We start from the raw sequence: 25413 nt of genomic DNA on the forward strand, positions 1-25413 counted from the left end.
ACTAAGAGGGCATCCCGCTTAGGCAATTATCCAATCACTGACTCAGTCATATGAACCCCAAACGAAAACAATCATCAATTAAAATATCTTTTACACGCAACGGCCCTTTCTCTCTGACATTTCCACAGTTGTTATTACACGTTCAAAAAATTAACCAAATTCCCATTTTTCGTTGCCTTTACAGTTTCTCTTTTTAGGTGCTTTTCTAATATTCCTTCACTTTCTTTTGCATTTTGGGGGAAATTTTGAGCCCAAGAAACGGGTGTTTGTGTTGGGGGTTGGAGAAGCAGAGTGAGTGAGAGAGATAGAGAGAGAGAGAGAGAGAGAGACAAGGCAATACAAATATGGTGGATAACGCTAACTGGGAGCTCAAGAATTGCTGTAACCGTGACCAGGTCAGGTTTTTAGTGACCATTGGTGTCTTCACTGTTGTTATTCTTGCTGTAAGTTTCTCTCTTTTTGTTCCCATTATACGTTCCTTTTCAACTCTTGTTTGTTTCTTGGGAAGATCTCAAGAAAAATAGGAGTCAAATTTCGAAGCTTTTGTTTGAATGTCTATGTCAACTGATTCAAAAGGGTTGTTTTTGCTGGGCTTAAGTCCGGGGGGCAGTGAATTAAAATCTTGATATTTATATTGTATCACGTGTTGTTTATTTCTTTTGTTCTTTCTTGAATTGGTCTGATAACAAAAAGAAAATTTGGCTTGTTAAATTGCTCGGTGGATCTACAAATGGAGTATTCCATTCGTACACAAAGTCATTATGATTTGAACTGAAATGGCAAAACTTTTGTTCGGTGGTCTTATGTGAAATTAGTTGATCGATGTTATAAGAATCTGCTATCTTTATATTGAAATGGAGCACTAGCACAATTGGGTTGTATATACAATTCCTTTGGCCATCGGATATACGAAATATGAAAAGTATTTAGATATTTCCCTTTTCAAATTTTCATTGAGTGATGCGAATGTATTGGTAGTTGTTTGTTTATTTGTATGTTTAACTGGTCCATTGATGTAAACTGTTTTTTGCTTCGGTTTGTCATAGCTCTGGAGAACGATACTACTGACGCCTTTCAAGCTCATTACAGTGTTTTTGCATGAAGCAAGTCATGCAATTGCCTGTAAACTCACATGCGGTGATGTAAGAATCTTCTTTTTCCTATCCTATATGATTACAGGGTACATAAATTCCTCTTTCATATTGAGCAAGTACCAAAGACAGCTTGACCAATTCTTTTTCCTCTATGTTATGCTTTTTTCATTGTTATTTGTTATTATGTGTCAGAAATTCAGCTTTACCTGGATAATACTATTGATTTATGATCGGTCAGTTTAGATGAGTTTTCTTGTTGCTGCTTAATTATGATAACAATGTAAAGCCTCTTGAATCTCATCCGTTCTAGTGTTCTCCAGAGACTGTCAACTTTTTATTTGGAATAACTAACATTGGAACATACATTCATTATATATTGTTGTTGATTAGCAACTGAGATTTGATTAAGGAAGCATTCAGAACTGAATTTATGAATCTTGTATATTGCCTCCCAAAGGTTGAGGGTAAAGTTCCTTTGCAGTCATAACAGTCTTAAGGGGATGGTGTATGATAAATCGGGGAACTTTCATCTACTTCTTTGTGCAGGTGGAAGGGATGCAGGTTCATGCAAATGAGGGTGGAGCAACACAAACCCGTGGTGGTATATATTGGTTGATCTTACCTGCAGGATGTAATGCACTTTTCTCCCAAAACTTCATTTGTTTGATGCTTTATCCACTTTTTTGTGCTATTTTACATGACTTGAAGGGGTTGATGCTAAATATAATGATGCCATATAGCAAGGTATGGGGGAAAATTTTGTAAAATTGCATATATATGTGGATAAATATTGATGGATACTATCATATGTTTCATACATGTGTATTTGTGGACTTTATTAGTTAAATTTTTTTTTTCTGATATATCCCTCTCCCTTAGTTCTTCTCCTCTTGTGAGGTTTGAATCACTGTGTCAACGTGTTCGGGGCTTGTCCGACTTGTATACAAAAGTTGTTTGACTTTTGTCTTGTTCTGAGAAGATATCAAACACAGAGAAGGCACCCCCTCAAAAATAATAATGCTATGCCTGTCGAAATTTTGTATCCGAACCACAAAGAGTCAAGACTTCGGTTTTTGCATTAAGTTATGGAATCTAGTTTGTTCTGATATATATATTTTATATCCTTTTACAATTGGGTGAACTTTGGTACGTCACTTATGGTTTTTATGGTTGCTCTTTGCTTCCAGATCTTGGTTCATCATTCTGGGGAATGGCTTTGGTACTTGCATCAACAAATCTAACCACTGCAAGAATCGCTGCGGGTTGTTTAGCTCTCGCTCTATTCATTGTGCTCTTTATTGCCCAAAATGTAAGATATTTATAAACAGAGAATATTTTCCCCTTGAATATTCTGTAAAAGTGTACCAAAATTTTCTGTTTTCTCACTACTATTTTTCCGAACAGTGGACACTTCGAGGACTTTGTATTGGTGAGTGCTTTACAATGATCTATGCATAATCATTCTCATGATGTTCAAGCTTCCCTGCTCATATTTTTAATATTTATAAATGGATTCCTTAGGATTCATTGTTTTCCTCGCCGTAATATGGGTTTTGCAAGAAGAAACAAGTGTCCGCATTCTCCGATACGTCATTCTATTTATCGGTATATGTTTATCCTGTTGTATCTTCTCTTCCCTCCTGAATGAACTTACAAGTGCCTTATTTCTTATCTCTTTGGTGAAAAGAAGTGTAGCTAATGTCTATTCCGAAAATTACAGGTGTAATGAACAGTTTGTTTTCAGTTTATGGTAAGTATTTCATACTACCTTTCTGTACCAAATGGCTGTTATTGAAATAAAAAATTGCAAATTGTAATATGTTTAATTTAATGTGAAAAATGAACGATACAGATATATATGATGACCTGATATCTCGGAGAGTCCACTCCAGCGATGCTGAGAAGTTTGCAGAAGTTTGTCCTTGCCCTTGTAATGGTGTTGGTTGGGGAGTCATTTGGTGAGTATTTTAGCTTTGACAAGATGAAAGTTGATTATTCAGAGACTTATCTGTATGATTTTCTAACATTAAGCATTTTCACTTACCTGTTATCAATTGCTTATTTTTGTCGATGATGATTGCAGGGGAATCATATCATTTGCATTTCTGTGTGCAGCCATGTATCTTGGACTTGTCATCTTATCTTAAGGTAATATCTGCTTCTGCTACAGAGCATTTTTGCGTAGCAGTTGACAAATTACGTTGTATTGAAATTGAATTTATAGATATTTATGCTCATAAAAATTTTAAAAAAGTGCTTGCAGTTAAGGGTTATGCTACAGAAAGCTTTAAGTAGGCATGCTTGTTCTAGATTCTGATAAAATATAATAATGCAAGTAAATTAATAGAAACAATGCAATGGCAACTTTTAAGCATCTCTCTCTCTCTCTCTCTCTCTCTCTCTCTCTTGGGTGAGCAATATAAGGTTGTAAAATAGCTTTTGATGAGACTCTGAGTCAGCAACTTCCTCTGTCAACTTTGTTTTACAACTAAGGTAGTGTGGTTGGTAACATGGTAACAAAATAATAGGCAGATGCAATTGTCCTGCATGAAAGTTGAGATATTGCTGTGGATTAGCAGTTGCACAGCAAACACCATTAAATGATATTCACTTAAACTTTAAATGTTCATCATAAAATAGAAACTTTCGTAGAATCTGTGTAGTGAATCATATATATAATTTCTCTAGCTTTTCTCTTTTCAGGTTTGAAGACGCGGGTGGTTCCATTTTCATTTTTATATTGTAGAGAGCAGCAGTAGGTTCTTTGTGTCTCTGTATTCTTTGCCTATGATGGGGTAAATTTCTTCAAAGCTGCTTCTATACAGCATCGCCACCAGATTCATTATACTGAGGGTGTTCTGGCTGCACCAACTTAATGACTTCATTCTTTTGAACCCTTCCGGGTGGGGTTTCCAATTGTATTTTGTGATCATTTTGTATAGGAAAGTAATACTGATTGTATACAATTGACATCAATAGTGCTTTAATTCGTAGTACGGTGATGAAGGCATTCTTATTAGACACCTTGATTATGTAAAGATATCCGAGTGTTTAGGAGAGATATATATGTTTGGTTGCTCAAATTCATTTTGAACAGTGTCATTTGCTTATTTAATTTCTTTTAAATTCATTCAATTTTTTTCCCTTTTTGGGTTCAGTAAAAATATTCCTTTATTTAGCGATTATCTTTTCTAGTAGAAAAAAAACAGCGTCTTGAGATTATATAATGCCAATATTTCTCACATTCTCTTTCTCTTTCTCTTTCTATTTTTATTTTTATTTCTGGTTCCTCCGCTTGATAGTTGCTTAATTATTGGCGTTTTACTACGGCAAGAAACTAAATAACCAAGAAGCCAAAAGTATTTATTACCTACCATTAGCTTCTAAACACAAATCAATTCGAAGCTCTTTCCGTTTTGATGAGCTTGCACTCTCATTAGGAGCCCATTATAAAAATGCATAATCTGATGTGGAAAGTGAGAATGGGAGTGTAAAGGAGAGGTCTGATCGAAGTCTTGGTGAAAATCTTATGGTAGCTGGAGACGAGGAGGTACCTCGGTTGTGATGACGCCGATGAGGTTCAAGCAGCAAGGAAGAAGATTATGAGTGCGTTTGGGATTGAGGTTGGATAGCTATAGCTTAAAAACTACTAAAATTGTTGGTAAATAATATCTGCTGTAATTTAGAAACTATATTCAAATGATTTTTTACTTGTATGATGAAAAATTTATTATCTTTTTACAATTTAGTCAAAATTATTATTTTAAATTTATATTTATTATATATTATTAACTTTTATTTCATAATTATAGATTTTTTTCCACAACAATTGTAGCTTAAAAATTACGGCACCCTAATCCCAAACACACCTTATAATAGGGTGTCAAAAAGTTCTTATTTAAGAAAAAGAAATACGTGGATTAATTATATATATGCCTTTGTCTCTTGTTGTAATTTTCATTAAGGTTAAAACTGTAACTTCATAGTTATCGGGATTTTTTAGACACTATTGAATTTTCTTTCGACAACAACCAAGCCCAAAAATCTACTTTCTGCGACACAAGAGAGTAAAAGAGGTGACCCAACCTGTCAATGTTTTTCACATTGAAAGTTGGTCAGATTTTCTTTCTTACAACTAGGGATTGAGTATTAGAGCGGGCGTGCGATTTTGCTGGCTTTATAGCGGAGTTATTAGATGCTCTTGGCTCTTCACTAAAAGGTGAATCAGTAAAGAAATGATCGTTGTCCTTTTTATATACATACTTTCAACTATGACTAAAATGGTAAATGTAAAAGACGGATTCTACGAGGAGTTTGAGGGTGCCGCAAACTGTCAATAGCGGTATTCTTTTTAGATTTTAGTATCTGACGACAAGAGTATTTAGCGCTGGGAAATGGTGGCTCCCATTCCCAATGTAAAATTTGTCTCCCTCCAGTAAATTACCAAAGAAAAATAAATTAGAAGATTACTCGGATCGATTTCCAAAATTGGATTTAATTTATAAATTAGATTCAAAAGATTAGCCACAGACAACAAAATAACGAAAAAGTGTGTTCTCATATTTACCGATTTGCAGCGTTCTGGCATTAATTCATTATCATAAAATGATTCAAACATATCATTATATATCCAAATCATCATCCGGGTCCTCATCTGAATCTGGCATCTCATCATCCGAATCACGAAAATATATTATCTGACCTTTGCCACTGTCCTCATCAGGTTGCAATTTGCCAGTTGAGACAAGTGCTTCCTCTTTGTTCTCACCCAGAGATCTTCGACCATCATAAATTTGTATAGGTTTACCATTTCCTGAACCATTAATATTGTAGAAAATAAAAATTTCTAATATACAAAAGTCAAGTAAGGATATAACAAAAAATAAAGTTGAAAGCATTTTTTTATAATTATAAAAATGAAAATATTGTTTAACTAAGAACTGAAAATAAAATCTAATTCCGATCTCTATTCAGTGTTCTCATACCTTGGTGCTCAAAAGGAAGCACAACCTTAGCCCTTTCGTTTCGCTCCTCCTCTGACAGTTGTAGATTAAACTGCACCTGTTGAACGAAACCATACCGCTGCACAAGTAAATATCACAATAATAATAATAATAATAAACAAGGATATTAACTCTTTTGCTGCTAACATGTACATGCTTGAAGCTGTTTAGGATTAGTAAATGCATTTGCAAGTGCGTGCACATACAAGCACAATTTTTTTTTTTTAATTTTTAATTTTTTGGCTCTTCTTCTGATGTATATATCTCGAACCATTCTTCTGTTAACCAATACCATATGGGGAAAGTTTATGTTGTACACACAAAAGTGACTGAGAAGGAGAAAAGGAGATGTCCAAGAGATCCACTAGAATCAAGATAAAGCTATAATACTGACCTTTGGCAAAAGGCGTTGATTAATTATTTCATCTTCAGACAAAACTGGTGTAAATTTGATGCCTGCCAGCTCAACAAGTATTTCTTCACACTAGCAATGGAGTAAAATAAATATAACTTGATTTTCTGTATAATAGATCAGCACATTCTCCACAAAAGTAGAGAAACATAGATATTACCATAACTCGAATGCGCCCATTTCTTCGCTTAAACCGAACATGAAACTTTCCTTTCCTAAAGTTCTGTTCAAGCATAGAGAGGTTTTCCAAATCAACTCTCTGTCCAAATGCAGCTTGATTGAATGGTTCAACACTAGCGACCATTGAGGACAAATACTCAAGAACAGAGGTGAACTTGATTTCATGAAGGTCCGAATGTAACAACCAAAAGATACTAGAAACTTGATCTGCAGCCATAGAACAATGGAGAAACTATGGCATCAAAAGCAAGCACGCAGCACATAAACCTAAAACTTTCAGAAATTCCTATACAACTGACAATTTTAACAGTCAAACACCAAAGGTATATATCAGGTCTACAAATAGGTTTTAATCAATTTAAAGGATAAAATACAGTTAGTGGTTTTTCACAAGAAGGAAATAGTAATGCAGCATCAACCAAAAAAAAAAAAAAGGCTCATCCGTAGAATAATAACTACAGGCTAGACTAACAATTAGATTGTATAATAAAAAGAGAGCTTTAGAAAAGAGGTAAATCATGCATATACCGTGGCTACGGAGGTTGCTTAAAATGCCTGCAACGGATGAGATAGATGCATGTCTAACCATTTCGCTCACCTAATAATTGTGAAGAGCCCATCAGAAGTAAATAAGAGAGAAATAATTTGGAAAGAAAAGCCAGAAACTAGCAGCATTAACAAACATATATCAAATAGCACTTTTCATCACCTTCATTTTAAATTTCTAAAGTATTTCTTTACCAAACTGAAAATCCCTTAAAAGAAAAAAGTTAAGGGCAATAGCATTTTCCTACTCCTACAAAAAATTCGAACGAAAAATCATCTAGCAACTTTTACCAGGCAATAGTATAAACCACAGCTGAGAAACCTCCATAGCCAATATGGAAACTCTAAAACTAATTGCATGAAGGATCAGAATATCATAAAAAGATAAACATGTCAGAGATAGTGTGTGAGGCATGAGCTCGTAATTAGTTATCCATTTCATTCCAATATGACTTCCATTATCACCAAAACAGGCTTTTGCAAAACTTAAATGAATATTTTAAAATGAAATTAATTATAAAGAAAGGAAAGCACAGATTCAAGAATAAACACACTAATCCGATCATTAATTTTAACAAAGAAAAAATAACGAAATTTCAACCTTAAAATTAAAAAAAAAAAAACTGTTCTAGGTTGAGATACTCACTGCAGTAAAGAAGGATTCATTCTCACATTATAGTAAATAGTATACATAATACTTAGAATTTCAAACAAATATTGCCTAGTCTAAAAAATACTTTTCACTGCATTAAACATGACCCATGAGACACTAATCCTCTCACTGGCTGGGGAATAAAAGTAATGAATAACAATCAAAGAGACTGTCACTTCTTCCACTTCACATGTGACCATGCCATGCTTGTCCAAAATAAGACAAAAGAGTACTCCAGAAGTGGTCTTTAACAGCTTGTGAGTTGCCCAAATGTTTAGTTTGAGCATCATGGTTGCACCTAAAATGCAAAGTCTCACAGGCCCATAAATCTCATAAGATCTTTGCTTTGCTTTCTGATATGTCTCATAATTTTCAATTGAGACCCTACGCATCTTTCCTCTGGCTGAGCCTATTTTTCACATTGTTTTTTTTTTTTTTTTGTACTAGACAGGAAGTTTCCTGGCACCACCTCAGGAAAGGGAAGGGCTCCTTTTCTGAAGGTTTCAAACTGCAATTCCAAACTTTTCAATCACCGGGAAGGTTCCACCAGAAGAATATAAAACTTCTCAACAATGGATTCACTTTAAATCCGAACTTCTGAACTACATCCTAGGCAAAAGACAGTAGATGCAACTAAATGTCCAAAGCAACATCTGTCATGAAACACAAATCAAAACACTCTAGTGAGCTTCCTCGAAGCTCATCAGAATTAACAGGAGAGTGGTTACCTGCTCGATACACTGTTAAAAACAATTACAATTGCAACTCTTACAAGATTTTAACATTTATTGCATATAGAATTACCGAGTCAATGGCAATAGAGAAGCGATCTTTCCCTTGTCCAATCAATCCTACAAGCAAAAGCAAACATCCAAAAGATGCTCGTCAGAACCTAATTATCTTCATCATCAAGTATTCAAGATGGCTTTCACTTTTATAGAGAAAGCTGCTGTGAACAGAAGATTTTTCCTATTTTCCGTAGGTAAGGCAACCAAAGTGACCTTTAAACAAACAAACAAAAGAAAAAAAAAATGAAAATTTACCTTTACCCTGTTCAATAATCAAAGAGTACAACTTATCCAAATTTCTCACATCCTGACAAAAACTAGACAAAGATGAAGCTTCCTGTGAGATGTCCTTGTCGATAAGCCAATTTTTCCAGCCAAGTGGATCCGTATAACAATCCAATATGTGAATCCTGTAAACCAAAAGCCATTCACAATCCCCCACAACATTGTTATTAATATGGAAACTAAATGCAATACACTACCGAGTACCAAACAGACCTTCTACATTTAAGTACTAACAGTAACGAAGTCCACGGAAACCAATTTATAAATCAACACCAACGCGTTCTTTTTTCACGGTAATTAAAAAATGACAAACAAGTTGGCCTTCAGGCAGGTATTATTCAAGTGAAAATAGTATAATTCACCAATCATGAGATGAAGCTATATCAATTCCTCTTCTCTTCAACAAATCCACATAAAACGATGGGCTCCGAGAATACGCAACAACAACGAGGCCTCTGCATATTGACAAATATAGGAAGAACATAAATTAGGAAAGCTTGATTAATATAAAAAGACAAATAAAATTGATCATTGTAAGTAGGGAGAATTAAAATGACCTCGACTGAGATTTTCCCGCCAAAATGTAGTTAGACAGCTGGGTAAGCACGTAATTAAATACATCGAAACCGAAGGGTGAAGCTTTGGAGTCTTTGATGGTGAGAGCAGGTGCGTGTTCTCCTTCTAAGCCTCCGTCTCGCAGTGTCCTGCAGATAGTGTCAGCCATTGTTGGTGCCTACTGCCTTCGCCACTGACAGTGACCAAAGCAAAAACCCTAGTTTGGTAATAATTTGGGGATTTTGCAATGAAGGGCCACGGAAAAATTTCAAAATATTCCCTTTACTTTTCAAAATTGAAACATGGATCCATTAATTTATCACTTCTTTAAAATTTCAGTAATGTTATGCCAACATCTATACAAAATTTGAATCTCAATTGTAGCCGCGGTAGAGTATGAGTGGCACCGCAAGTAAAATTTTGATACCGCGAGTAAAACTTTGATGAAATTTACTCTTATAAATACATAAATAAATATTTAAATTTATTATCAATGACGAGAATATATTAGGTTTTATTTAATATTGATGTTGAAAAATTATATTTTAAAAATTTAGACATAAAAATATTTGATAAACATTAATTATTGTAGTTTAAAAATTAAATTAATTTGATCTCACACTTATCTTTTACTAATTTTATTAAAATATTACTTAAAAGTTATACGTATTATTTATTATTAATTTTTATTTCATAATTATAATTTTTTTTATAATAATTGTGATTTAAAAACTAAATTATAACACAAAGCCTCAACACAAGGCCCAACTAATGGCCCAAAAGATTGTTGGCCGACAGCTGGCCCATAAAAGCGTCGGCCGCTTGGTGAAAAAAAGATGATTTTACCAAATATTTAAAAAAAAAAAGGTCGAATAATATTTTGTGAAAGCAGGAGGGAGGTTGTCTTTGGACGCACCCAACTTTCATGTGTAGAAACTAGAAAGTGCCAAATTGCATGGGCTACAATTGCGCAACGTGGGAGTGGCCACGCCCTGCGACCGCGAGTGGGCCCTTCACGTGCACATTAATATTAACTATTTCCTGAAAAAATAATAACTGCAAGCTTTCCAGTTTATTAGCTTTTAAATTTTAATTAATAAAAGAATTAACTCAAAACAAAGTCAAATATTTATTAATCAAGAAGCCAGCGTATGCATATACACCCCAATTAATACAACAAAATTCCATGATACCGCCACGTGCAGTTACCATCAGAAACTTCTTTTTGCCAGGTCGTGATGTTGACAGCGGGCCTTCGGTCCACGTGATGAACGGTGATGGGACCCATAAAAAGTAACTGCCCATACTCCAACTAACGCAAAAATGTTATCACGTTAACAGACGATCCCCGCGGCTCCACCGAGTCACCGACCGACCAACGCCTACTAAAATCAAAATAATTAACGACCAAAAATCGTTGCCATACGGCGTTACCTTGTACGGGGTGCGAGAAATCCAACGAGCTTTGTTTTGTAGGATCCTCGGCAAGCACGAAATGATAATCTCGATCCATATTCCGTCATCTAACGTGTCCGTCTCTATCTCCATTCTCTATTTTTTAGTAGAAGTCTTGAAATTTGAAAATGACCCCTATTAATGACTTTGGACCAATTTTTCAGAATTAAATGATTTTAGAGCTTTCCTTTTACCTAACACAAATACTAATATTTAAAAAAAAAAAGGAACGCAAACACTAATAATTTTAATTACTATTTAAATTAGTAACAGCAATATGAAAAAAATAAAAATAAAAAAGTGAAAGATATAAAATAAAAAATTGCAAAATCTAGTTGAATATGGTATTATGTAGTTTGAAGTTCATTGTGAATTCTTTTTTTAATTAAGACATGAAATCTGATAGAGTATTTACATGTCAATATATTTTAATAGACCCTTGATTAATTAGATCACGCAAAAAAATATGATAGACTAATTTATCTTGAAAATAACAAGTGAATCAAATAAATGCAAACTGCATTGATTTTTTTTCCCCTTGTTTTAAAGAATACAAGAATTATAAACTATATATTTTCCACGTATATTAGAGGATTCAAACTGTGGACTCTTGTACCACCCAATATATTTTATAAATTGAGTCCACCGACTCCCAAATTACTCTTATGAAAGGTGGTATCAGATACTAATTTATCATCTTTCCTTTTTTGAAAAAATAAATTTAGAATGCTCAAACAAATTCTCATAAGCTTAAAATCCACTTAAATTTGGAAGGATATCTACATGAATCTAAACAAACCTCATTGGAATGGAAATAAATTAAATTCAAAAATTGCTAAAATTCCCATAAAAGTAAAAGAAAATAATTATAATTAAAGCAAGAAAATTAAATTAATTTCAAAAATTGCTAAAATTCCTGTACAAGTAAAAGAAATTTTTTTTTTAATTAAAGCAAGAAAATAATAAATAAAGTCAGAAGTTCCTTTCCGTGCCAGACAAGTGAAAAAAATTAAAATATAAAAATAGGAAGATAAGAAAGAAAGGAAAGAAAAAGAAAAGAAAAAGGAAACTGTACAGTGAGTCAGAGTCATAATAAGCATAGCCCACTTCGTCTTCACTCAATCTCTCGAATCTCTCTCTTTCAACACGCTGTTTCCCTCTCTCTTGTTACCCTTTCAAACTCTTTAAAAACCAGCAATGCCACCCCATTCTAGCCATTACCCATTTACCCATACACTCTTTTAGGACTGCCCGTCTGCTCATTTCTTCGAAAATTCAGTACCATGGACGCTGATTCGAAGGCTGCAAGGAGGCTGCTGAGGCTGACGTGTTCCGTCCAGAAATACGATTGGGGCCGAACCGGTTCTGACTCCCTCGTTTCCAAGCTGTACGGGTTGAACTCTGGGAAGAGGACTGATATCGACAAGCCTTATGCCGAGTTCTGGATGGGAACTCACGAGTCTGGGCCCTCGTTTCTGGCGAAGAAGGGCGGTGCTGGTGGCGTTGCTGGCGCAGTAGTAAACGGGTCGTCGGCGAATGGTGGGTGTGGTGAGATTGTCAGTTTGAAATCATGGATATTGAAGAATCCTAATGTGCTTGGTGATAAGGTTTTACACCGTTGGGGCTGTGATCTCCCTTTCTTGTTCAAGGTTTGTTTTCTTTTCATGTTTTTGCTGCCATATTTTTGTTTATTATTATTTTTTTTAATGTGGGTATCTGCGTTTTTCCAAAAGGGAGTAACTTTTTTTGGCTGATAATCAGAGTTAGTATGTGAAATGGCCATTAAAGCGAAAATTGATTAATTGGAATGGAGTCGCAAGTCTTGCCGCCTGGCAAAATCCTTTTTGCAAATTCAAATTTTTGTTTTTTATTATATTTTTAATGTGTGTGTATGTGTGTGTGTGTGTATCTATGTTTTTTTAATTGAAATTGTGCTTTTGGCTACATATGAATGGACATTGGTGTGAGAACTGATTCATTTGAATAGTTCCTAAAATCATGCTACTTGGAAATTCTTGATGGGAATTCAGAAGTTGATTACTGTTGAACTGAATTAAAAATGAATTTGTAGAAGATGGTTGGTCATTGTTAATGGTAAAAACTTATACCTGTTCAACAATGGTAAGTTGATTGGTAATGATCGTGTTTTCTGTTTGAAATTTTAGTAAAATTTACTATTGAGAAGTTGAGGCTTAGAATTATAGAATGTTTATTGCCTACCTTATTATTATTTTTTTGAAATTTTTGGGTTGGTATTATTTTATTTTTTCAAGTATATCTTTCAAGGGAAAGTAGGTGTTTTGGGGGAATAATATGCCTTGTAATATATACATGTACTATGAATGTTAAGATGGGAATTGATTCATTAGAATGGATTCTTAACTCCTACAACTTGAGAATTCTTCATGGGAATTCAGAAACTAAATTGATCTGAAGTTTGGAATGGTGGATGGTCATTGTTGATGGTAAAACTTTATCCTGGTCAAAAAATGTTGGTTGGCTACTAGCATTTACATTTCAGTCTTAAATTTATTAAATTTTCTATTAGGAAGTTGAGAGAATATATACCAAGGGTTGTTCTTGCTTATCTGTGTGAATTATTATTTTTAAAATTAAAAGAGAGAGAGAGAGAGAGAGCTAGAGAGATGATTTAGACTGGAGATGATTTTCTTTCAAATTTTCTATTCTAATCCCTTAGTTTATACTAATGTCTTCATCAGTCTCTTTCCCATTTTTTTTTTTTTTTGGGCTTTTGAATGCTTTTGAAGAGAATATATTCCTATTCTTATAATGTCCCATTATTCCCTCACTTTTCGTGAGCCTGTGCATAATTATCTCAAAATACACCAAAAAGAAAAAGAAATCTTCATGATCTTGGAGATTCTTTAGTGATGTGCAAAAAGCTTCAAAGATCACATTGTTCTGTTAAAAACTATGATTGGGGCCAAGTGGGCCATGACCCACAGTTGCAACGGTGTTTAGTCGAAATTCTGGGAAAAGCCTTATGCTGAGTGGATGGGCACTAATGACTTAGGACGGTTAGCTGTGAGTTGTGTTAGAGTGAGAGTTTGATAAGTTGGGTTTGTTCTGTCTTCTTTAAAGTGGGGAATTTAAGATCGTATGTACTGATTTGTTTCTGTGACTGATTTTCCTTTTTTCAAATCAAATTCATGACTCCTAACTTTATGATTTCGTTTGGCAGCAGTGACTGATTTTCATTGTTTGGTATCGTCTTAGGTACTTTCAGTTGCGAAAGCATTGTCAATACAGGCTCATCCAGATAAGGAGTTGGCAAAGACACTGCACAAATTACTGCCAAATGTATATAAGGATGACAATCACAAGCCTGAGATGGCCTTGGCAATAACAGAGTTCGAGGCCCTTTGTAGCTTTATCAGTCTTCAGGTATCATATCAGTTCTCCATCTCAAATAAATTGTTGTGATTGTAATTGGTTATTTTCAGAAGATGAATGTCACTATTTTTCTTGCTCAATATGATTCTGATTGCTTTCCTTTGTATCTTGAATAATTTAACTTTTTTAATGTAATTTTGTCTTATATGTCTTGTTACCGAAATTTAACTTACAATCATACACTGAAAACTTTTTTCTCTGTTTATTTTGCCAAGATCTTTAAAGATTCGCTGGTGTGATCTCATCATGCCAGTTTTTTGGGAGATACCCTCTCCCCAGATCAGGACATTTCCTTCCGTAGTTACTGGGAAACTGATGGTAGAACACTATAGTAAGGATTAGGATGGTCTTACTTAATCAAGGGAAAATAAAAAAGTAGAGAAAACTGAAAGGTTTGTGATTTAATTGTTCTTGAAACTTGACCATTGCTGTATCTGAGCTTCTGTGCAAACCATACAGGTTTCCTGAAACTTTTAATCTAGCTGGGAGGCTTAGGCTATTACACTTTTGTTGACTGATTTGATTCTAATGCCACCCATATGTTGTACCTAAAGGTTTGATGGGTTAACTACAATTTTATGATGGAATTCTTTTAATTCTTAATTGAGTTCCCACACTACAAAAAAGGGGTAATATTCCACCTCTTTTTCTTCTTATTCTTTGAAGATATATACACGTATTGGATGGTTTTGTGGAAAATATTGTGGAAAATAAGTTTTTACTTTCAGCTGATGTAAGTAGCATATGCTTACTGATGTTGATGATTCCAGGAGCTCAAGAGTGTGCTGCAAAACGTTCCTGAGATTGTGGAACTTGTTGGCAGCGAGGAAGCAAACCGAGTTTTGCATGTTGAAATGCAGGATGGGGAGGAGAAAGCAAAATTTGTTCTGCAGTCAATTTTCACTAATCTCATGACAGCTAGCATGGAGATGACAACTAAAGCAACAACAAAACTGAAAAGTCGCCTGCATAAGGAAAGTCAGGTTAGTGGAAGATCCCTTCTTAGCATATAATTTTTAGACCATATTTTATGTTTGTTTTAGTGGAAATTCTCGATGTTGTGTGCCTTATGTTGTTATTGTTGTTATTCAGTTGTATTCATTTTTGTTAACCCCCCCCCCCCAAACTGCTTCATTGGGATTGAGAACAGTTACAACTCTTAGATGACATTGCATAGATATTTTCTTTAACAAGGGGGCACATCTCTGTAACAATAAGATCTATGAACATGTTGCTTGTTATTTTACTATCTCCATCTAGAATATGAAAAGTTATCTTTCTTTTGCTTCTTTTCGTGTAATATTCTCAACCATAATGATGGAAGTTGTTCCTTTTCTGTATGCATTAGGTGAGGCCATTGACTGAAAAGGAGCAGCTGGTGTTGCGGTTAGAGAAGCAATATCCAGCTGACATTGGTGTCATAGCAGCTTTCTTTTTTAATTATGTCAAGCTTAATCCTGGTCAAGCACTGTATCTTGGAGCAAATGAACCCCATGCATATATTTCTGGTGAATGCATTGAATGCATGGCAACTTCAGACAATGTTGTTCGGGCTGGTCTTACTCCTAAACACCGAGACGTTCAAACTCTCTGTTCCATGCTCACATATAAACAAGTAAGAATTTGTTGCTTATAACATGGTTTTTAGAATGAACTTTCTGATAGGGTGAAACAGAGCATTATATGGATGTCAAGCTAGTAGGATGAAAACACTGACACACTTGCCATCAATGAAGACAAAACTGTTAACTCATCAGCTTCTTTTCTGCATCTTTTTCAGGGCTTCCCTGAAATCCTGAAAGGGTTTCCATTGAGTCCATATATAACAAGGTACCTTCCGCCTTTTGATGAGTTTGAGGTTGATTGCTGCATACTTCCCAAGGGAACATCGTCCGTGTTTCCAGCAGTCTCTGGTCCTTCAATTTTCTTGGTCTCAGATGGTGAGGGATCAATGCTTACAGCATCCCACAATGATGCTGTTGCCAAAGGGGACGTTCTATTTGCTCCAGCCAACACTGAGATTAGCATAACTACTTCATCCAAGCTGCAACTGTATAGAGCAGGGGTGAACAGCAGGTTCCTCCAAACTGTATGAGTACAAGACAGTAGTTTCGGTCCTCTTCTAGTCCAGTAAATGATTTTTTCATTTATGCTATATAGTTCTACAGTTTATAATTTGGCCTTTCTACTATAATGTAATTTTAGAACTTACATGTAAATGCGTTGTGATATAGTAAAAGTAATGGGATTTAAAATTATACCTCATTCAGAAAGGACGTTCATAATTCTTCTAATCATTCTGCAATTATGTTAAATCCTCCATTCCTTTCATTTTTCATTTACGCTTATGGAAGATTGGAAACAGATTTTGTAATTAAAAGGATGGTTCGTGGGAGGACTGTACTACTAATGATCAAAGAAATGGAGGATTTACACGGTAGTAAAAGACTGCAATGGTAATATCTAAAATTTTCAATCTTTTCCTTTAACTACTTCATAACATTTATCCATTATTAACTGAAATTTGCATGACTAAATCATCCCTGTCATTTGGAGATTTGGAGTAGGATTGGATTATTTCAACTTACATTTCACTTGAACTTGTAGCCATTCCATGTTACTGCTCATATCAAAAAGTTTTAAGTTGGCTAAGAAGTTATTAAGATGAAAATGGGCAGCTTGACTTTTGGCGCCTATCAAAAATTTAAGTTGAAGTTGGGCGGTTGTCAAAGTGTCTAATGTCTTTCCCCCCTCTCTCTGTTTTTTTTTTTTAAATATATTACAATCTTACAAAGACAGGTTTATAATAATTTGGGAACCACTGTAGTCGGAATGCATATGCTTACCGAGCATAAAACAAGAAAGAATTTGCGCATAACTTATCCATAAAGAGATGTAAAATGGTTACATAAAGAGATGAGTCCCATGTCTTACACAAGCCTTGCTCAAACGGGACAGCCACGGGCAATCGACGCACACGTGTTTTAGCAAAGCCAACAGCTTAACATTCATCAAATACCAAATGGTAAAATCTGTGCAACTCCTAATATTGCAATGATTATATAAATCTCAAAATTTCGTCCCAGCATGATCTCACATTGCTTACCAAGGATTTTCTAAATAAATTAAACTTTCCAGCAACGAAAACAATGAACAAGTTCATGTGCTGCTATTGTTAAGTGCTCTACAAATATGCTCCAGAAGAGCAAATGCTGCAAATTTAACATGACAAACACAAGCACACCCCCATTTGCAAGTAAACAGATCTCACTTCAACTAGAAGACATGATGTTCAACAATTTCACAAAATGAAGAAACAAAAAGAAATTCATAAAGCTTCATCTGTCCTATGCAAAATGATGTCATACCAAATTTAAGAGTCAAAATTTTAAATAGTACCCTATCCAAATCAAAATTATAGTGCAACAAAATAAACAGTGACAAACACAAATGATCGTCTGCAACAACTCTTCAGGCATCTGTAATTGGATAATCAAAAACCACGTCTTTGCCGGTAAGCTTTCTGTAAACCCCTGAAAAAGACTCCAACTTGTACTCCGTGTTGTTCCTCTCCTTTGGATCCAAGAAAATCTAACAATCAAGGAAATGAGACAACCATGTCATATATGGCTGATAATGACTGCCAACTAGGTGAAAACAAAACATTTAATACTTCCTACTAATATCTGTTGGTATTTTATCAGTCACTCATAATTAGTAGTTTTATTTTTATTCCCATGACTGAAGCTTTTAACTACCTTGATTATTTTGGATCCATCGAGACGGTATCTGACACGTTTTCCAACAATCTCAGCTGGGTAAACTACATCTTCAAGCATGGCATCATGAACAGCTGTGAGTGTGCGACTGCGAGGTCTCTGAACAGCAGAGCCTTTCTTTGGTGGCCTGACTATCCTTCGGGTGGCAATGAGTACAACATCCTGTTACACAATAAAAACCATGTCAATGATGCCTGACAACCATATTCTTGAATGTGAAAACTTCAGAATGCTAGTGCTACAACATATTTGCAGGTACGTTCATAGCAATGTACTAGAAGGAATACATCAGTCAAGCCCAGGAAGAAAAAAAAATGCTAGAATAACATTTCTCAATAACCCTAAGAATGAGTACAATACCTTGCCACTGAATTTCTTCTCCAGCTCTCTCACAAGGCGAGAATGAATCTTCCGATAAGCCTTCCTCAATCTGTAAGGCACATAGACAACAATTGCCTTGCGGTTTCCAGAAACATCCATTTGACTGCACAATTAGAGAGAAGGTCTACAGGATGTTAAAGAAAAGGCATGTAAAAAGCAAGGAAAAAGAAAGAGGAAGATGAATCAATACTAAACATACATGGCTTGATTAATGTAAAGATCTTTCAAGTCACTTTTAAGCTCCTGGTTGGTATTCTCCAAATCAAACAGTGCCTGCAGTCATATCAAACATCATTAATTAAGCATTTTGGAATACCAGAGAACTAAGATCAAGTTAATTAGAAGGCAGCACAAAAGAACCTGGGCAACTGTCTCCTCAAACTCAGTAGGTTCGGCATCCTTGTCTTTTTGGATTTTCTTCTTAGTCGTGAACATCTTGACAGCTCTGTTTTGTAGAGTTAAGCAAGTTAGAAATAAAATGTGAGAAAGAAAATATCAGTTACTGGAGAGGGATCACAGTAAAACTTGATTAAACAATAAGTCTCAATGTTATTTTATAAATAGCAACAACTCAACAAGTAGTAATTTTGCACAAACATCACAAAAGGGTAATGCTAGGAGAATAAAGCATTAACTTATAAAGCAATACAAGCATAATCAAAGTTCAATTTATAAAGCTTACGTATATAGTGAACAACTGCTCACCAATTTTTCCCCTAAATTAAGTTAAAAGCGAAAAATATTCAAAGGGAAATTGCAATGAATTCAAAACAACCACCCATTTTCCAAATTTTCAATGCATGCCCTGATTCAAAGAGAATGACTCCCTAATGAGCAACCAGAAGTCTTAACATTAACCCATTTTAACAACAACAGCTTACCACACCACCCAGCAGACGCAGCATTAAACACCCTCCAAGAGACAGCATTCCCCCAGCAATAAGGAGGGAAGGATTTAAAAAAAGAAAGCATAATTACCCATTCAATAGCCAGTATTGTCATACTACACCAATCTCCACAATACAAACACTCATTAAAACCTAATTTAACTTGACAATAATACCACATTCCTTTTCTCTCTACAGTTTCCTCCATGTTCTGAGAGACAAAAGCTACAACACCATAATACAATAGCAAGAAACAAAGAAATTCAAAGAGCCTATCGATACATCACACTCCGTTATACAAAGAGCCAACTGACTATTCTAAATGAAATAAGACCACAAGTAAACTGCGAAAGAATATGACTTTCGTGAAGCGCATAAAATATAGACTAACAGCTTTCGTTTCATGATACAAGAGAGCACAAAGCCAGATAACAAACACGTAAAAGAAGACAACACATTTGATTCTAAATTAGAGTAATCAAGCAAATCAATAGAATCCAAGCATTCAAAAATAACACACCCAAAAAAAAAAAAACGCAACTTTGTTCGTCAATCAGAATTATGAGTTGCATTAAAGAAAACTGAGAGAGTATATTAGGGTTTAAGGCTTACCGCAGCAAAGCTTTTAGATCTGTATGCACGAGTAGAAAAAACACACAAGCTTGCTGCTGCTACTAACAAAGGGAGGGGTTGGAATGGGTTGAAGAGAAGGATTTAATAGGTGTCCAGAAGATACGGTTAAAAATTAACCTAAGTTGGACGGTCGAGATTGAGCGGACATGTTGACCTCTGGGCCTTGATGTAAAAAATCGATTTTATGGGTTTGTTTCAATATAGGCCCAAATAAAGTTCATTGATTCAGTGCATTTTGGGCTAAAATAGAAGAAGCCCGTTTTTCACAAATTAATATTATCATGATAAAAAATATAAATAAAATAACGTGGAATACGGCGGATGACATTGGGGACTATCGGAACTTTCCATTTTAGTGGGTGACGTGGTAGGACCGATAACTTGTTTATTTTAAAATTGGTAGACCCCACGGCATTAAAATAGACGATTTCATTTGAATCCGCAAGGTCTGTCAAAATGGCAAGTTTTAATTGGTCACATTCACATAGTAGCCTTAATCATTTTCTTTTTTGTTGATGATTTTACATTTTGGTTCCTTATTCATGAACAATGCCAATCGTCACCAATGCTAAGACTTTTTATCAAATTTTGTCCAATTTCGCTAGTATTGTTTCTATCATTGGAGCTTTCAAATAACGTATTATTTGGCCAATTTGGCACCATTTACTCAAGTTCTGCCTACTCAGAAGATCTCCCATATCATTCTAACGTATTTGATTCAAGTAATGTCCGGCTAGGCGCTGACTTTAAATAATTTTGATTTTTTCTTCACTTGAAACGCAAATTTAAATATCCGTTTAAAAAAAGAAAAAAAACGGCGCGAGGGGGGGGGGGGGGGGGGACACCATTATCTTTTGTAATTTCGGATGCATGATCACCAGTAATAATAATTATCCTGCTCAAGGTTGCCAAAAGAATATGAAGCAAAAAGAGGTTCCATTTCCTCAAAGATGTTAAATTTTCTCGAGTTTGTTTACCATAGAGCAAGTTGATCGGCTCTATCTTCTTAAACCATCTAGCCATGATAGAATAACACTTGCACCTTTCTCCCAGGAACAATCTAACATCATGTCATGAGCAACCCCTTCAACACAGACTGGCAACACACCATAAAACGAGCCTGTTTCGCTGAGTCCTTGCGCATCCTGCAAGACGCAGTAGTCATGATACAGCCAGCTCAATTTGAAAGAGAGTCAATAATTTGCTCAGAACTGTGTACCCTGATAAAATTACAATGATTTTGGAGAAAAATGGCAGGGGAAATTTACTGTAACACATAACCGAATTTGCTACAGGGTTAGAGAAAAGAATCAAGTAGTCAACAATGGAAGTGACAATAATTACCACTATGAAGTCATCTTTTGCACCCAAAACAAGAACTTTAATGGAAGATTTTGGCACTGAAGGAACCGGAAGTGATGCATTTAGCTTTCTCAAATCAAACAGTGGCATTCTTGAACTTTCCTTCATTAGTTCCTGATAACTGCAAGAAAGCAAGTTCAAAGAAGTATCATATAGAGAAAGACAGATCACATAGCATAGAGCAAATTCATTTCTTTCCAAAGAAAACTTAGTATAGGGTAACACGTCAGTAGTTAACAACTAGGAAAAGCATTTCTGATTCTGATTTTATGCCCGTAGTGATCATCTTTTAAATGCGAATTCTTGTTATAAAATCATACACTTGTCTGAGACCACATTATGAACAACATGAAGAATGCTTAAAAATTAAAAAAGGAAGCTTGTGAACAAACCGTAGAACCAGATGATCCTCCATCGATGAAGAGAAAAAAGTTTCCTTACAAAGAGACAGATCAGTCTGAAAAGCTTTAGCTGCCAAGCTGCGGGTCACCTGCTCACAGTTTTGGATAAATCTTACTTCAGTCATATTAAATATTTACTCTGAGCACAAAAGCAAGAATACCAAAGATATTGATGAAAAAGGATTAATATCAAATTTTCTCTGACCATCCAACAGTTTGAAATCAAAGGATATAGGAATATGACCATCTAGACACAATATAAGCCCAGTGAAAAATACAACCAACAGACTCTTAAAGTCTAAACTGGGCCATTGTTGAATTCCAGATCTTTAGTTGAATTATAGAAAGTAATTGATCAAGTGTTCGTTATAAGTTTTACAAAAATAGATTCAGGAAAAAAAATAATAAACAAAAATTAATTTTCTCAAAATGTGACTGTAGATACCTTAAATGCAGCAATAGGTTTGGTAAACAGATACCGCCACACTAACCCACTGAACACAAGAAAAAAGAAAAATCTTAGTCTAAGCCAATGTTACTTCAATAACGTAGAGTCTCTGCATAATACATTACAGTATGGAAAATCACCTATTACCCGAAGGAGGTACAGAGCACACAAGTACCGCTCCTGCTATCTCAGGATATGGAGTTTCCATTTCTAAAATAAAGCCAAGCATAAGAACATCGTCAGTACTAGCAAAAAGTAGTTGAAACCAATTAGAACCACCATTATGAATTATATATCTGTGCATTGCAGGGTTACAGAGTCTAACATCAGAAGTAATAAGAAGAAATTATAAGTTACACATTTTAGAGGTTCTAAATGTATAAAATTGTGTCCCGAAACCAGAATTCATATGAGGTGAAATGTATTGTGCTGCAGTCATGGCTTACATCAACTCAAGAATGCTACTCATAGTCGACAAAAGAGGAACATAAAAGCAAAATTGACACACATAACGTTCTAAGATCTCAGCTATACAAATGATGACTCTTAACTGTTTTCTAAGATGTTTTTGGCTTGTATAATCTTAAAAAATGCCTCATGGACTTTGAAGGAATTTAAATCTACAATGCAATTCTTCAGCAACTGTGTACTCAATTCTTATGATCATGCCTGTTTCACTCTTGTTTTTAACCAACCAGAAGTAGACACTCACCTAACATTTTTTCATTTCTTATCCTTGCAATATAATACTGAATTATTAGCCCCCCAAATGAGTGTCCAAGCAGGACTGGAGGCAAACTGAGGTTCTTCTGGATAAAGTCAGCGACATCACCTGCATGTGTCTACTGCAGAATTTAGGGAGAACATAAAATTAGAAAATCACATTTTTATTTTATGGAAATCATAGTAAAACATTAAATGAAAGAAGAATATCATGAAATTAGATTGTCCAAGGGACTGCTTCTCAGTGACGAGCTAAAGTACCTGGAGAGAACCAGCAACAGTACCAGGGGGTGCATCACTTTCACCCTGCACAATTAAAGAAGGTGAATGAAGTCAGCTTGAGATCCACAAACAAAAAGACTATCAATACTTCCAACAGCTGATATACATCAAAGAGAAGCGCAACTATGTCCCGAATCCATTACAAATTAAACACATTACACTATAGACACTTTGCCAAGTATCAATATAAGAACTCCTAAGGAGTTTCCATGGCAATATGGTCCTGTTGGAATCAATGCAGATTAATAGAAAGGAAATAAAAAGTAAAGAATAGAGATAAGCAAAGCTCTATAGAGAGAGTAAAATTATGCAGAGATTCATCCACGTTAATTTTCTTTAAGATGCAGTATAAAATTTTCTTTCTGTATTCGCTCAGTGTCTATGCTATGACGCCTTTAAAGTAAAGCCAAAAAAAAAAAAAAAAAACCTACTAAGCCAAGAACTATACAAATCAGATATTGCCAAAAGAATTCAAACCAATTAAGCTTCAAGATTGACAAAAAAAAAAAAAGAGTAAAATCACCAGATGCAACAACAAATTAACAGTGCATGAATAAAATTCAGTACCAATCAAGCTTAAAATAAAAATAATAAAAATAAAGAGAGAGAAAAACAATGACCTGACCCAGCAAGCTGACAGCATAGCAATCGAACCCAGAATCAGCAAAGAAAGGCAACCAGTGTTCAGCCCAGCACCAAGCTGCGTGATAACTCCCATGAACAAAAACCAAAGGTGGCCTTTTTTCATTTTTCTTATCTGGGTCCTTGCTTGTCACACTCTTTTGCTCAATCACCTCGATGTTCAAACCAGAAGGTAGCTGGTGAGAGACACGAGTCTGCCCTTGCTTCAGCTCGAAGGGTACCCGCATTTTGTGAGCTTTGTTCAGGACAGCCAGGGGTTTCACTGTCATTTTGTTCGGAAGGGTGGTGTGCAGATAGAGAAGTGAAGCCATTGCTGTGAAGTTATGAGCTAAGCGAAAACTCGGCTTTGGTTTTACTTTTTATCTCATTTGGATTTAAGATAGCAGAGTTGAATGTTATAACTTGAAAATGAACGTTTAACTCTTCAACCATAGTAGTTAGTATATTACTGCCCACTTTTCAATTGGATGGACTAGCCGATATATATACATATATATATATACTGAGTACAGACTAGCCGATATATTGAAATTGCACGAAAAATATTGATTTTTTTAATTAAAAAAATTTAAAATAATCACAAAATTTATGTTATTTTATCTCTCACGTATTATATATCAGTAAACAATAAATTTGTCATTCATATAAAATAAAATAAAAATAATTAATAAGACGAAAAAAATTGTTGATGAATGATTTTATTCTCAATTTTATTTTTTAACTTAAATTCATAATTTTCGTATTCTATTTAAATTTTAATGTTTTTTTTTTAATTAGATCATATTAAAAAAATTTGAGGAAATTGAATATATAATTATTGCTTTTATTCGTATGTTCCATGACTTTCCATCAGGTTGTGGATGATTGAAATATGTGCTTGGAAGAAAGGTATTGAAAACCTTCATCACTCTCCTCACACACGATCCACGTGGAATTTATCAGCCAATCTGAAGCGAGAAATGAATTACTAGAGATGTTTGGGGTCAAATAGAAGAAAAATCCTTTTGAAAACTTGATTTACTTTTTGATGCACACATTACCCCGTGGCAATTGGCATCCGATTATGTTGGAGGCAATGACAGCAAATCAACAAACGTTTGGCTATTTTGGTAAAAGGCGGTTTTTGCGAGAGTTTTGATAGTTGAACATTTGTAGAGTATGAAAATTAACCGTTTTACTTAGACATTTTTTAACTAAATAAATTTAACCCAAAAGATATATAAAATTTATTGATGATATAAAAGCTTGAAAAAGAAAAGAAAATAAATTTAACCCAAAAGATATATAAAATTTATTGATGATATAAAAGCTTGAAAAAGAAAAGAAAAGATCGCACGATATATGAAATTTTTATTTTTTTAACTTAAAATAATAGAATCATATTCATGTATCTTAAAATATTTGAGAATTGATTCAGTGTACGAAGCGCGTGAATATCTTTAATTAAAAATTGTGAGCCCCACAATAGAACTCCCTCAAACAAAGCTACCA

General features: G+C 34.8%; 5 protein-coding genes across 6 annotated transcripts; 2 read left to right on the forward strand and 3 right to left on the reverse strand.

Moving 5' to 3' along the window:
* Positions 1-4126, forward strand: LOC18038832. 2 transcript variants are annotated; one of them, XM_006430692.2, is made up of 10 exons: positions 1-443; positions 1047-1142; positions 1641-1725; positions 2282-2403; positions 2499-2523; positions 2616-2699; positions 2815-2844; positions 2947-3052; positions 3178-3242; positions 3798-4126. In XM_006430692.2, exons 1-9 carry the CDS (start codon positions 345-347, stop codon positions 3239-3241), a joined length of 711 nt encoding a protein of 236 aa, XP_006430755.1. In that variant the 5' UTR covers positions 1-344; the 3' UTR covers position 3242; positions 3798-4126. The 2 variants fall into 2 exon arrangements, with proteins under 2 accessions (XP_006430755.1, XP_024038233.1); XM_024182465.1 differs by lacking the exon at positions 3178-3242.
* Positions 4127-5630: 1504 nt separating this feature from the next.
* On the reverse strand, positions 5631-9796 carry LOC18038965 (elongator complex protein 5). Its single transcript, XM_006430703.2, has 9 exons — positions 9518-9796; positions 9323-9415; positions 8931-9085; positions 8692-8738; positions 7218-7287; positions 6670-6896; positions 6492-6581; positions 6080-6155; positions 5631-5907 (listed from the first exon to the last, which is right to left on the reverse strand). The coding sequence occupies exons 1-9, from the start codon at positions 9682-9684 to the stop codon at positions 5717-5719; spliced, it is 1116 nt and encodes a 371-aa protein (XP_006430766.1). The 5' UTR covers positions 9685-9796; the 3' UTR covers positions 5631-5716.
* A 2232-nt stretch (positions 9797-12028) lies between these two features.
* Positions 12029-16649, forward strand: LOC18038372 (mannose-6-phosphate isomerase 1). Its single transcript, XM_006430704.2, has 5 exons — positions 12029-12619; positions 14208-14375; positions 15155-15367; positions 15733-15999; positions 16165-16649. The coding sequence occupies exons 1-5, from the start codon at positions 12254-12256 to the stop codon at positions 16477-16479; spliced, it is 1329 nt and encodes a 442-aa protein (XP_006430767.1). The 5' UTR covers positions 12029-12253; the 3' UTR covers positions 16480-16649.
* A 984-nt stretch (positions 16650-17633) lies between these two features.
* LOC18038165 (40S ribosomal protein S7) lies at positions 17634-20125 on the reverse strand. The gene is made up of 6 exons (XM_006430705.2): positions 20044-20125; positions 18905-18989; positions 18744-18817; positions 18524-18647; positions 18143-18325; positions 17634-17975 (listed from the first exon to the last, which is right to left on the reverse strand). Exons 2-6 carry the CDS (start codon positions 18977-18979, stop codon positions 17856-17858), a joined length of 576 nt encoding a protein of 191 aa, XP_006430768.1. The 5' UTR covers positions 18980-18989; positions 20044-20125; the 3' UTR covers positions 17634-17855.
* A 777-nt stretch (positions 20126-20902) lies between these two features.
* On the reverse strand, positions 20903-24357 carry LOC18039680. Its single transcript, XM_006430706.2, has 8 exons — positions 23901-24357; positions 23260-23304; positions 22988-23117; positions 22416-22485; positions 22273-22321; positions 21819-21916; positions 21409-21547; positions 20903-21209 (listed from the first exon to the last, which is right to left on the reverse strand). Exons 1-8 carry the CDS (start codon positions 24231-24233, stop codon positions 21063-21065), a joined length of 1011 nt encoding a protein of 336 aa, XP_006430769.1. The 5' UTR covers positions 24234-24357; the 3' UTR covers positions 20903-21062.
* Positions 24358-25413: the final 1056 nt, after the last annotated feature.

The sequence above is a fragment of the Citrus clementina genome, unplaced genomic scaffold, assembly GCF_000493195.1.
Source record: "Citrus clementina cultivar Clemenules unplaced genomic scaffold, Citrus_clementina_v1.0 scaffold_6, whole genome shotgun sequence".
NCBI lineage: Eukaryota > Viridiplantae > Streptophyta > Magnoliopsida > Sapindales > Rutaceae > Citrus > Citrus x clementina.